Genomic DNA, 13,035 nt, shown 5'->3' with positions numbered 1-13,035 from the left:
TCTCCTTATCCTTGACTTCTATATATCCTTTATTTATGGACAGTTTCAAAGTTTTATATTATGCTTTTTTTTTTTAATTTACACATTTTTTATTTTTATACATTTCATGATACATTATGTGTTGTGGCTATTTTCAGATTCCGGTATGCTTTCAGAATGGATGTGAACTGAACAGCTGAATCAGAGCATATCATAGTGAAAAATGTATCAAATGTCAAACTCTAAAATAATAATGACACTATTTTGGAATCCAATTTGATTTATTGTTGTTGTTGTTAATGTGTTTATTTTTAATGAGCAAAATGTGGTTTTAACTTGATATTTGATTGCTTTTGTGTGATCCATTTAAAGTCCTGCTGGGTACACATATCTGTACCTGTATGGGGGTAGGTGACTGTTTTAAATGAAACAAATATATCGATGATATATATTTTTTTACCTACTTTCTGAAAACATTTAGGGAAATGAATCCACAACAAAATATTGGCTACAATGTTATTTATTCAGTATCATAAATGGATCGGATGGTATTTAGTTGGCAGCCACAGTCTGGTCCACCCAGGATCTGAGAGCGGTGACACGAGCGTAGACAGCGGGGGTAGATGTAGAGCAGGAAGAGCTGCCCCAGGACACAATACCAGCCAGGGTCCAGGCTCCGTTCCTCTGGCACACGAGGGGTCCACCCGAGTCACCCTGAAAATAAAAGAACAGGCGTCACAGGAGAATTCCCAAACAACAAGAACTTCACTTTAAATAATTTTTTCTTGGTCATTTGGATTTCGGTTCCTCAGCTCAGTAATGGCTAATAGAAATGAGAAGGCCATGGTACCATGCAATCCCTCATGTATGGATTTTGGTTCCACAGCTCAGCAATGGTGGCTAATAGAAATGAGAAGGCAATGGTACCATGCAATCCCTCATGTATGGATTTTGGTTCCACAGCTCAGCAATGGTGGCTAATAGAAATGAGAAGGCCATGGTACCATGCAATCCCTCATGTATGGATTTTGGTTCCACAGCTCAGCAATGGTGGCTAATAGAAATGAGAAGGCCATCGTACCATGCAATCCCTCATGTATGGATTCTGGTTCCACAGCTCAGCAATGGTGGCTAATAGAAATGAGAAGGCCATGGTACCATGCAATCCCTCATGTATGGATTTTGGTTCCACAGCTCAGTAATGGTGGCTAATAGAAATGAGAAGGCCATGGTACCATGCAAACCCTTATGTATGGATTTCGGTTCCTCAGCTCAGTAATGGTGGCTAATAGAAATGAGAAGATCATCATACCATGCAGGAGGAGACGCCGGAGGCTCCAGCGCAGATCATGGTGTCTCTAATGTTGGTTCCCCAGTATCTCTGGCAATCGGTGGTGGTCAGGAGAGGAAGAGATGCCTGCTGGAGCTTAGATGGGGTGACCTGAACTGAAAGTGAGAAAAGGGAGAATGAAAAAAATATTAAAAACGAGCAACAGCATTATCATCACAGTGGTGCACATGTGGCATTTTCCAGCTCCCAACTTCCCAACAGGAGCACATCTAACTTCTCCTGGCCTTATTCATTCATTTCATTCATTCCAAATGCACAATTATGATTTTTTTTTTTGCAAAATATCTAATTCCCTTACCGAGGGCGCTGGTGTATCCCCATCCGGAGGTGACGCATCTCTCTCCTCCATTGAAGACATCAACTGTGGCAGCAAGACATACAGGGGAAATGCGGTCGGTGTAGGTGGCGGGTGTGGCCAGCTTGATCAGAGTGATGTCATTGACGATGGTCTGGGAGTTGTAGTTGGGGTGTCTGAAGACCTGAGAAAAGTTATATTAGAATTTAATTCCAGGAAATGTTGGGGAATCAACCAGCCTTCATACACAGACCCTGCATTGGTTCTATTTTATCCATAATAGTAGCTGATTGACTGTCTCACTTTATGGAAAAAGACAGATTAATGACTGTTTATGGATGATTATCTCCTTATTGAAGGAACTTACTCTGCCAACACTAAGTCTCTGGGTGGCCTCGGTCGTGACAGAGCGGTCAAATGCGCCCAGGACCACAACGTGGGCAGTTCTGGATGGACAAGAAAAATGGTCATTAGTACCCATAAGGCTGATTTGATATTTCTGATGTCAGCTCTAATATTTAATTTCAGAATTTGTAATACACCAGAAAAAAAATAGACAGAACCAGCAGCTCTGGATGTATCTGGTCTATAAACCAGAGGCTCTGGATGGACAGTTGGATAAAAGGTTCTATATTTAGGATGTATCCGGTCTATAAACCAGAGGCTCTGGGTGTACAGTTGGATAAAAGGTTCTATATTTAGGATGTATCCGGTCTATAAACCAGAGGCTCTGGGTGTACAGTTGGATAAATGGCTCTATATTTAGGATGTATCCGGTCTATAAACCAGAGGCTCTGGATGGACAGTTGGATAAATGGCTCTATATTTAGGATGTATCCGGTCTATAAACCAGAGGTTCTGGATGTACAGTTGGATAAATGGCTCTATATTTAGGATGTATCCGGTCTATAAATCAGAGGATCTGGGTGTACAGTTGGATAAATGGCTCTATATTTAGGATGTATCCGGTCTATAAACCAGAGGCTCTGGATGGACAGTTGGATAAATGGCTCTATATTTAGGATGTATCCGGTCTATAAACCAGAGGCTCTGGGTGTACAGTTGGATAAATGGTTCTATATTTAGGACGTATCCGGTCTATAAACCAGAGGCTCTGGGTGTACAGTTGGATAAATGGTTCTATATTTAGGATATTTAGGATATATCTGGTCTATAAATCAGAGGATCTGGGTGTACAGTTGGATAATGGCTCTATATTTAGGATGTATCCGGTCTATAAACCAGAGGCTCTGGATGGACAGTTGGATAAATGGCTCTATATTTAGGATGTATTCGGTCTATAAACCAGAGGCTCTGGATGGACAGTTGGATAAATGGTTCTATATTTAGGACGTATCCGGTCTATAAACCAGAGGCTCTGGATGGACAGTTGGATAAATGGCTCTATATTTAGGATGTATCCGGTCTATAAACCAGAGGCTCTGGATGGACGGTTGGATAAATGGTTCTATATTTGGGATGTATCCGGTCTATAAACCAGAGGCTCTGGGTGTACAATTGGATAAATGGCTCTATATTTAGGATGTATCTGGTCTATAAACCAGAGGCTCTGGGTGTACAGTTGGATACATGGCTCTATATTTAGGATGTATCCGGTCTATAAACCAGAGGATCTGGATGGATAGTTGGATAAATGGCTCTATATTTAGGATGTATCTGGTCTATAAACCAGAGGCTCTGGGTGTACAGTTGGATACATGGCTCTATATTTAGGATGTATCCGGTCTATAAACCAGAGGTTCTGGGTGTACAGTTGGATAAATGGCTCTATATTTAGGATGTATCCGGTCTATAAACCAGAGGCTCTGGGTGGACAGTTGGATAAATGGCTCTATATTTAGGATGTATCCGGTCTATAAACCAGAGGCTCTGGGTGTACAGTTGGATAAATGGCTCTATATTTAGGACGTATCCGGTCTATAAACCAGAGGCTCTGGGTGTACAGTTGGATAAATGGTTCTATATTTAGGATGTATCCGGTCTATAAACCAGAGGCTCTGGGCGTACAGTTGGATAAATGGCTCTATATTTAGGATGTATCCGGTCTATAAACCAGAGGCTCTGGATGGACAGTTGGATAAATGGCTCTATATTTAGGATGTATCCGGTCTATAAACCAGAGGCTCTGGATGGACAGATGGCCAGTGACACATTGCAGTGACTTTGTAGTAGAATATTATCATATAGGACTTACGTGACTCCGCAGTGGGCAGCGGTGACAACCCAGAGACTGTTCATCAGGGAACCACCACAGAAGTGGGATCTAGAGCTGGTCTGTAGAGTAAGAAGAGTCACCAGATCATTTCACTCTTTCTATGAAACATTTTTATATATTATATATGTACTTGTGTAGCACAGACCCTAAGCCGGCCTCGATGTTTGTCCCAGGTTCTATTCCCTATTGGGTGCACAGCAGCCAGGCACAAAGCAGTTTCAGTCTCTACACACAATAACCAAGCACAATTTTTATTTTTTGGGGGTTTATTGTTTGAAGAACTTGGGTGGGGAATAGGGCGATCCTTGGTATACTTCATGGTAGACCTCTAGAATAAGACGATATGGACGTACAGCTTCAAGGGACCCCACTCTGGAAACAACCCTGAGCCAAAAAAGCCTCTCACAAAAGAGGTCAAAACAACAAGAACAAAACAGGGAGAAAATTCTTGCATGCAGCAGCTTGAGTGTGTCTTAAAGGGTGCAGTAATGGGCTCCCACCGGGTCCATCTGGTAGTGGCAATAAAACCCGTCACTAAGCTATTTTAAACCTGAGCAGGGTCGTACATTTAACATGCCTTCAGGGAGCAAGCTGGTATGTAGTATACAGGTCATAGCTCTGTGATTGGATGCAGTATGCTGTGCCTGTACCAAAGTTCCTGCATGCAGGTGTGTGCTTTATAGGGTGCAGTAATGGGCACCCACCAGGTCCTCCATATCATTGCATTAAAATCCATGCTTTCAAACCCTTGGTCTTTGGTTTTTATTGCAGAGGTCTTAAGGAAGTCTAAAGTTCACTGTAGCCAATGCACAACGTACACCTCAGAGTGGTCCTTCAGCATCCTTTCCATGTCAGTATACGTAGGCAAAGGGCATTAGACCTGGGAGTACTAAAAATAACTGCTGTAAAATGGGCCGCTGTATCTGGGAACGCCTCAGACCTTCTTCAGAGGGGCGTTGGTTGGTATATTAAAAAAATGGGAAAATGATTCATGTCCCAATAACATTTCTGAAATGTCTGGCTTCTTGGGTGTTGGACAAGAATAACAAGGAAGAAATGTTGGGTTGTACCTGCAGAGACACCTGCCAGGGCCAGGATCCAGAGACGGCGTTCTCACCGTTCACAATCCTGGCATAGCCGGAGATAATGGGCTTGATTGCGGGAACACCGCAGCCTGAGGAAAACATAAATATTATTATTAAAATATATATTAACTGTCAGCACTTTATACTGAGACAATGTCAGATTCCAAAATATTTTACTTATGTACACATAAATATCATTTTTTTTTCTTACTTTTAGCTCTATAACCCTACAGAACCCAAAAAAGACCATCAGAACCTGAAATTCTCAGGTGAACCGTACCTTCCTTAAAAAGGTCTGTATAACCAAAACTTTTTTCCTTTAGTTTTATCAGAAGTAAACGTTGAGAGCCCTGCCCTTTTATTGTTTGCTTTCAGGGGAGATGTTCCTTCACTTTCTGCACTGGAGATTCGAAATGAAGTCAGAGGAAAAGATAAGCCCGAAGCAAAAAAAAAATAGGTGAAGAGCTACATGACCCGGGGGACAGGGGATACAAGACAGGAAAGGGTTATTGGCTAGTTTATGGAGAGTAGGTGGAGCTGCTGGGGGTATGTGGGAAGGAGATCCAAATAGCGGCAACTCCCTCGGAGTCTTCCCGCCCTCCCACCTTGCATTTGTTTGGTTCATTTGGCCTTAGGGCCTTTGGCAGTTGGGGTCTTTGGAGGCGATAACATTTTCGGAACAGTTCATAGTAGTAACCCATCTAAGGTATGGTGTCCTGTGTTGGATCCCAGTTAATGGGGTGTTATCTGGGAAGTGGTAACAAGTAGGTATCTGCAGAGAAGTGGGTTTGTCCGAGACGGTGTTTTGCGGCTGGGGATCATTAAGTAGTAACGAAGATACACAACCGGATGTCGGTTCTCAGGTGCCTCCCAAGAACGGCAACCTGTATGTTATGGTTACTGGATTATGAGTACGGTTTCTGTTTTAAGGAATGTTAACTTTGGTTTATTTGTTAATAAATGGCCAAGCTGGCCAATTTTCTCCAGATTGTGTCCTTTGTCATTTGTTTCTTAGAATAAGTTGGGTGAGGGGTATCTATGGTGACATTTAAATGACTTGGAGACATATGGGGTATCCTAGTCATGTCTACAAAATGAGGGGAATCGCCCACTTAGACAGCTGTCATGGGAACAGATGTCCCGATTGGAAGATTTACCCTCTTCTCTTGTTTTGGTGAGAATTGGTGGATTTAACATCTCTTGGTGACAATGGAGAAGAGGAATTTCCTCAATGGGGACAAAAGAGCTCTGATCCTTCTCTACTACTGTATATCCAAAAAAGAAAAAAAAAAGTGGCTGTAAAAACTCTTTATAAGCAGAACTCCGGGGAAATGAATTTTTCCCATGCAGTGGGGCTGTGCTCGCACTGCATGGGTTAACTTCTCAATTTGTCTAGGTGAACACAGAACCTATACTCACCCTATCCTTCAATCCTCATAAAAACTGCACTCCCCCACATCCAGTGGTGTACTGTTCCTGCTGTCCTCAAGTCCAGAGTCAGTCTATGGGCATGATGATGTCAGGAACAGTCCACCACACTAGAACGTTAGGCAGCGGGGGGGAGAAGGAGTGGCAAGTGACCGCTATTGCATTTGGAGGATCAGCAGAGGGGCACGATTCCTCCCACTGACATTAAATATGGGGCAGTATTTGTCCCAGCGACACCAATAAGGGGTCACCATTCCTCCCACAGACACCAGTAATGGGGCAGCATTCTCCCCACAGACAAAAGTGATGGGGCACCATTCTCCCCACAGACAAAAATGATGGGGCACCATTCTCCCCACAGACACCAATGATGGGGCACTATTCCTCCCACTGACACCAATGATGGGGCACTATTCCTCCCACTGACACCAATGATGGGGCACTATTCCTCCCACTGATACCAATGATGGGGCACTATTCCTCCCACTGATACCAATGATGGGGCACTATTCCTCCCACTGACACCAATGATGGGACACTATTCCTCCCACTGACACCAATGATGGGGCACTATTCCTCCCACTGATACCAATGATGGGGCACTATTCCTCCCACTGACACCAATGATGGGGCACTATTCCTCCCACTGATACCAATGATATGCACCATTCCTCCCACAGACACCAGTAATGGGGCACCATTCTCCCCACAGGCACCAATGATGGGGCACTACTCTTCCCTTGAATACCATCAATGGGGCATTAATCCTCCCACTAAAACCAAGGATGGGACATCCTTTATTCCCGCTGACACTGGGGCATTTTTAACTACCACTGGTCACAGTCCAGCCCCCTTAAAGCCTGAAGGACAGTAAATTGACCCTTTGTTTAAAATGTTTGGAGACCCCTGGTCTAGAGGAAAAAAGGGAAAGCATAGACATTACTGGAACCTTTGAAGGTCTGAGGGACAAAACATATCTGGAGAGACTTCAGAAACTTAATAGGCACAGTCCGGAGGAAGGAATGGCAAAGATGGTCTTGACTGGAACACGGGGACATGACCTCAAACTAGCAAGATGACTGTTCAAATCAAAAGGTCAGCAAATATTATTTTACCGAAAGAGTAATTGATAGTTGACTGAGCTAGAGAGTCAGGCAACACTAAGTGATCTTAAACATGCTTGGGACAAATTGGATCTATACAAATAAGATAAAAAAGGTAGACTTGGTGGATCTGTTTTTTTTGGACTTGTCGTGTCACTCGGTATTTTTCTGCCATCACTTCTTTCTCTTGAAATAAAAAAAAAAAGCCTAAAACCCAAGACAAATATACAAGAGGAATGCCAGTACTCACCATAAGCTCCACTAAGGAGGGCTAGGCAGGACAGGAACCACAGCATTGCCATTCTGCTACAAATCAAGTTGTTAGGCAAAGAACGGACGATGTTGTCTGGCTTATATACTCCCAGCCCACCAATCAGGTGAGAGCTTGTCTGCGATAAGGACAGTTTTAGCTCTCCATATCAGGACACCTTGACCAAACTCCAATTTTTTTTTTTTTTAACCCTGGCCTTGAGATATGAGGGAACAGGTGTTAGAGGAGCCACCACTCGGCTCACACAAGATTTGTATTTAATGCTGTGTGAAGTTATCCGTTCAACATATCAATAGGTCATTTACTAGGCTTTATAAAAAGAAAAACAGAAGGTTTTTTTTGGAACTGTGGTCTACGTGGTCCCCTCACACACAGTCCATGTTGGGATATCAAGACATATCTGGTGCTTTATATTCTGCAAGCTCTTCATGAGCTTTTCCAGAACATTAGAAAGGTGTTCACAAATCTTCATGGGCCTTTATAATAATCAGTGAAGACTGGCTTCCATTATACCACCTCTACTAAGGATTGATATTTACCTGAATTGTATTTCATATTTTATTACTTGGAACATTAAATAAAACTCTAGAATTACTTATGAAGTGAAATTCCAGATAATTCAGCCTTTAGGTCAGTCTTCTCCAAGCTTCAGCCCATGGGCCACATGCGACTACAAGATTTTAGCCGGCCCATAGCTGATGTGCACAATCTCCACTGTAATGGAGACCTTCATGTAAGGGGGACCTTAATGTTAGGTGGGAGTCTGATAAAAGGAGGACCCTTATGTAAGGGGGACTCTGCTGTGGACTCTGAGATAAAGAAGACTCTAATGTAAGGCAGATTCCAATGGGGACCCTGATGTAAGAAGGGACTCTGATGGGGATTCTGATGTAAGTGGGACTCTGTTGGGGACCATGATGTAGGGAGAGACTCTGATGAGGATTCTGATGTAAGGGGTTATTCTAATAGGGACCTTGATGTAAGAGGGACCCTGTAATAAGATGAGAGTTTGATATGAACTATGCTAAAAGGGAGACCCTGCTGTGGGTATAAAGAGGACTCTGATTTAGGGGGCATTCTGATGGGAACTCTGATGCAAAAAGGGCTTCTGATGCAGATTCTGGTGGAAGGGGGAACTCTAATGGAGACCCTGATATAAAGGGGAATTTGACAGGGACCCTGATATAAGGAGGGACTGGATGTATTTTTGTTCAACCTTTATTAATGGATCAAGTTTATTTGGCATTTCTTTGCTTTGTTTTACTAAAGCTATTTCCAGTGGTGGAACTACCAGGGTCGCAAAGGTCTCACTCATGACTCAACCCTGCAGTTCTGCCACCGTGGGGAAGGCCCCAAGATAGCAGGAAGGGTTATGTTGCAGGACTGTAATACAGGACCACACAATGGGGAGTAAAGGGCCGCGGGAAGGGCCTGGAGCTCAGAGGGAAGGGCCCTGGCACCAGAGAAAAGCGCCCCAGAACAAATGGAAAGGCCCAGGGACCAGTGGAAAGGAACCTGGGACCAGTGGCAAGGACCCCACTCAGGGGGACCCTTCATGGTTTCATGCACCAGGGCCCTGAAGGTTCTAGTTACGCCTCTGGTTACTTCTCTTTTGTTCTGAATAATTTCATGTTAATTACGAAAAGCTCCAAGTAAAACGTATTCATTCATTTATAAAAGATGGGTTTTTTTAGGCCTACAAATATTTTTAAAATAAACAATGTGGCCTTGTACTGAACGCTTGGAGACCCCTGCTTTAGGGACCCAAGGCTAAGTTATGACTAAGGCTATTTAGGCTAAAACTGGCCACAGTCCGCCCCCCAATGGCCTGAAGGACTGTAAACTGGTCCTTTGTTTAGAAATTGTTGAGGCCCCTGGTCTAGAGGAGCACATAGACATGATTTCTGGCCTTTCTGAGTCTTTTTTGATTTCCAAGCAGCTCTATTGGGAGAAAAAAATGGTTAGTAGGTGTGATATGGGGTAGCCCGGGAACATCATACAACCGAAACAGACAAACAAAACAGGTTTCTTCAGAAAAACAAGTCCAAAGTTCTGGCACAAAGGGATTACATAGCAGGCTCACCACCAACTTTTTCATCCCACACTGGGGTTAGGACTCCTCCCCCCACAGTGGCTCATCCACCAGAGTCTCAGTTTGCCAAAGAGCTCCTCACTCGCTCACAGCATGGGTGTCTCTCTCCGATCTACCTCACGGACATAGGTGCTGAATTCCCCCTGGAGCTCAGTCAGAGTCACCGTCAGGTTCTTAGTCACCTCTCTTACTAAGGTCCATCTCCCCAGATTGCTCAATTTGGATGGGTGACCAGCAATTGGAAGAGTCCAGGTTGAGCCAAACCTCCTCCATTTGAGAATTATGGAGGCCACTGTGCTCTTGGGAACCTTCAGTGCAGCAGAATTGTTTTTGGAGACTTCCCCAGATTTGTGCCTTGAAATAATCCTGTCTCTGAGCTCTGCAGGCAGTTCCTTTGACCTCATGGTTTTGCTCTGATACAGTATGCATTGTCAGCTGTGAGACCTTTCATAGAGAGGTGTATGCCTCTCCAAATCATGTTCAATCAATGGAATGTACCACAGGTGGACCCCAATCAAGGTGTAGAAAAAAATCTTAGCAACAATCAAGAGAAACGGGAGACACCTGAGCTAAATTTCAAGTGTTGTTGCAAAGGGTCTGAATAGTTATGCCGATGTGATATTTTCATTTTTGGGGTTTTTTTTATAAATTCACAGACATTTCAAAAATTCTGTTTTTGTTTTGTCATTATGGGGTACGGAGTGTAGATTAATGAGAATAAAAATGTATTATTACAGGTACTTATATAGCACCATAAATGTAGGCAGCGCTTTACATATATATTGTACATTCACATCAGGCCCCGCCCCCGAGGGGCGTACAATCTAAGGTCCCTAACTCACATTCATACATACACATACTAGGGACAATTAAGTCAGGATCCAATTAACCTAGAGGTCTGAGGAAGAGGCTACGCTTACCGCCCCCTTTACGGCACCGTGCTCCTACATCTGACGTTACGTCCGCCCCGGCACTATCTGCGTTCCAGGCTGGTTTTCCCTCCAGTGGCTGGCCGAAGCACGCACTGAGCACCCAGGAGACCTGGGTTTCTGTGTCACACTGCCTCTGATCCTTCTCCATCGGCCCTCGGGACCCATACAGGATGAAGTTCTAGAGTGACATGCCTGACCCTATTTTACTTCTAGTGAGTTCCTATTGTTTTACCTTTCAATAAATACTTACTTCTAATGCTGCACTTAGGCTGGCGCCCCCCTCTTCTCTTTCCTCGCCTACAGAGTCCAGCTTTACTCTAAGGGTGCTACCATCCATTATCCATTGGAACTTTATACAATCCGCTCCCCACCCCCCTCCCCTCACAATTGGACTTTTACCCAACATCTGGACTTTAGTTAATTCCCCTCAATATTTCCCCGCTAATATTTTAGCTATTGTTCCAATTAACCTACCGCCATGTTTTTGGAATCTGGGAGGAAACCCATGCAGGCACAGGGAGAACATGCAAACTCAAGGCAGGTGGTGTCGTGGTTGGGATTTGAACCAATGACCCGAGTACTGCCAGGTGGAAGGGCTAACCGTTTATCCACTGTGCCGAATTTTAACAACTGTAATATGAAGCTGCAACATACCAAAACTGAAAAAAGTGAAGGGGTCTGAATACTTTCTGAGTGCAATGTATATACTGCATATGGTGGAAGTCCTAATTCTTGTGATCTCACAGGAGTTTGTTATGATCCAGAAATGATGCTTCTGATAGTCATCGCGAAAAAGCAACAAGAAGAAATACAGTCCTTACCATGGGTGATTCCGACCATATGGACATCAACTGTGTCACTGGAGCTTTTAGTAAAGATGTAGATTTGTATCTGATTTACAAACCAAAGGCCTTGGAGGAAGCTTTGCTAGACCCCGTCATTGGTAATGGCCTTGGAGGAAGCTTTGCTAGACCCCGTCATTGGTAATGGCCTTGGAGGAAGCTTTGCTAGACCCCGTCATTGGTAATGGTCTTGGAGGAAGCTTTGCTAGACCCCGTCATTGGTAATGGCCTTGGAGGAAGCTTTGCTAGACCCCGTCATTGGTAATGGCCTTGGAGGAAGCTTTGCTAGACCCCGTCATTGGTAATGGCCTTGGAGGAAGCTTTGCTAGACCCCGTCATTGGTAATGGCCTTGGAGGAAGCTTTGCTAGACCCCATCATTGGTAATGGCCTTGGAGGAAGCTTTGCTAGACCCCGTCATTGGTAATGGCCTTGGAGGAAGCTTTGCTAGACCCCATCATTGGTAATGGCCTTGGAGGAAGCTTTGCTAGACCCCGTCATTGGTAATCGCCTTGGAGGAAGCTTTGCTAGACCCCATCATTGGTAATCAACCAATGTCATACGTACAGAAAGTGTTATCACCAATCACATTGAGAACCCCAGGCGGGGTCTGCGTCCAGAGCCCATCACTCTTTGGTCGTCTTCTTTTGTTTTTTTTTAGATATACAGTATCTTTGAAGGATTCTTTCTTTATTTATATTTTCAGGATTTTCTATTGGACACCTCCTGGTAGGTGCTTTGGTGCGTACCGTGTTGTGTGTAAGGCCCTATTGGACATACGGTGTGTACAAGAATTTTGGGTTTTTTTCTAAGCTATTTTAACATGTTGTAGTGTATTCGGTGATTTATTTTGGACCTGCTGGCATTGAATGCATTTATTTTTCCTCACTGAATAACCCCCTCCCACAGATCGGGTGACCTCACTTTTGTCTATCTTTTCAGCGGGAGATTATTTGTTTTTTTTCCTCCTTAGCCTTGACTTCTGTGCATTCTTAATGTATGGAGGCTTTCATTGTTCTATAACTTCTATTTTTTGTATGAAAGTTTCTTTAAATGTATACATTGGATTATACGTGTTGTGACTATTTTCAGGTACCGGTATACTTCGGGATTGGATATGAGAATTAAACAACCATATCAACCCAGATCCTGATGAAGCGATGTTCAATTGTGAAACGCGTCGATCTCAACCTCTAAAACAGTCATGCTACCATTTTGTAATCCAATCTGATATTTTTTTTTGTTAATGTGTTTTTAATGAGAAATAAATTGTGGTTTTACCTTGATATTATATTCCTTCTGTGTGGTACATTCAAAGTCCCACTGGGTCCCATATGGGGTTAAGTGGCTGTTCTAAATGACATATATGGATTTATTATCTACATTTTGAACACACTTAGGAAACTGAATCCACAACAAAATA

At 43.5% G+C, this 13,035-nt stretch overlaps 1 protein-coding gene across 1 annotated transcript; it reads right to left on the bottom strand.

Moving 5' to 3' along the window:
• Positions 1-483: 483 nt before the first annotated feature.
• LOC149440535 (chymotrypsinogen B-like) lies at positions 484-7,837 on the bottom strand. Its single transcript, XM_089658483.1, has 7 exons — positions 7,728-7,837; positions 4,932-5,035; positions 3,841-3,920; positions 1,993-2,071; positions 1,629-1,809; positions 1,292-1,425; positions 484-693 (listed from the first exon to the last, which is right to left on the bottom strand). The coding sequence occupies exons 1-7, from the start codon at positions 7,777-7,779 to the stop codon at positions 532-534; spliced, it is 792 nt and encodes a 263-aa protein (XP_089514609.1). The 5' UTR covers positions 7,780-7,837; the 3' UTR covers positions 484-531.
• Between the last annotated feature and the right edge of the window lie 5,198 nt (positions 7,838-13,035).

The sequence above is a fragment of the Staurois parvus genome, unplaced genomic scaffold (assembly GCF_062004578.1).
Source record: "Staurois parvus isolate SC_StPar_1 unplaced genomic scaffold, SC_StPar_1.0 ptg001076l, whole genome shotgun sequence".
In the NCBI taxonomy this organism is placed as follows: Eukaryota; Metazoa; Chordata; class Amphibia; order Anura; family Ranidae; genus Staurois; species Staurois parvus.
This window is presented reverse-complemented; position numbering and strand designations above follow the sequence as displayed.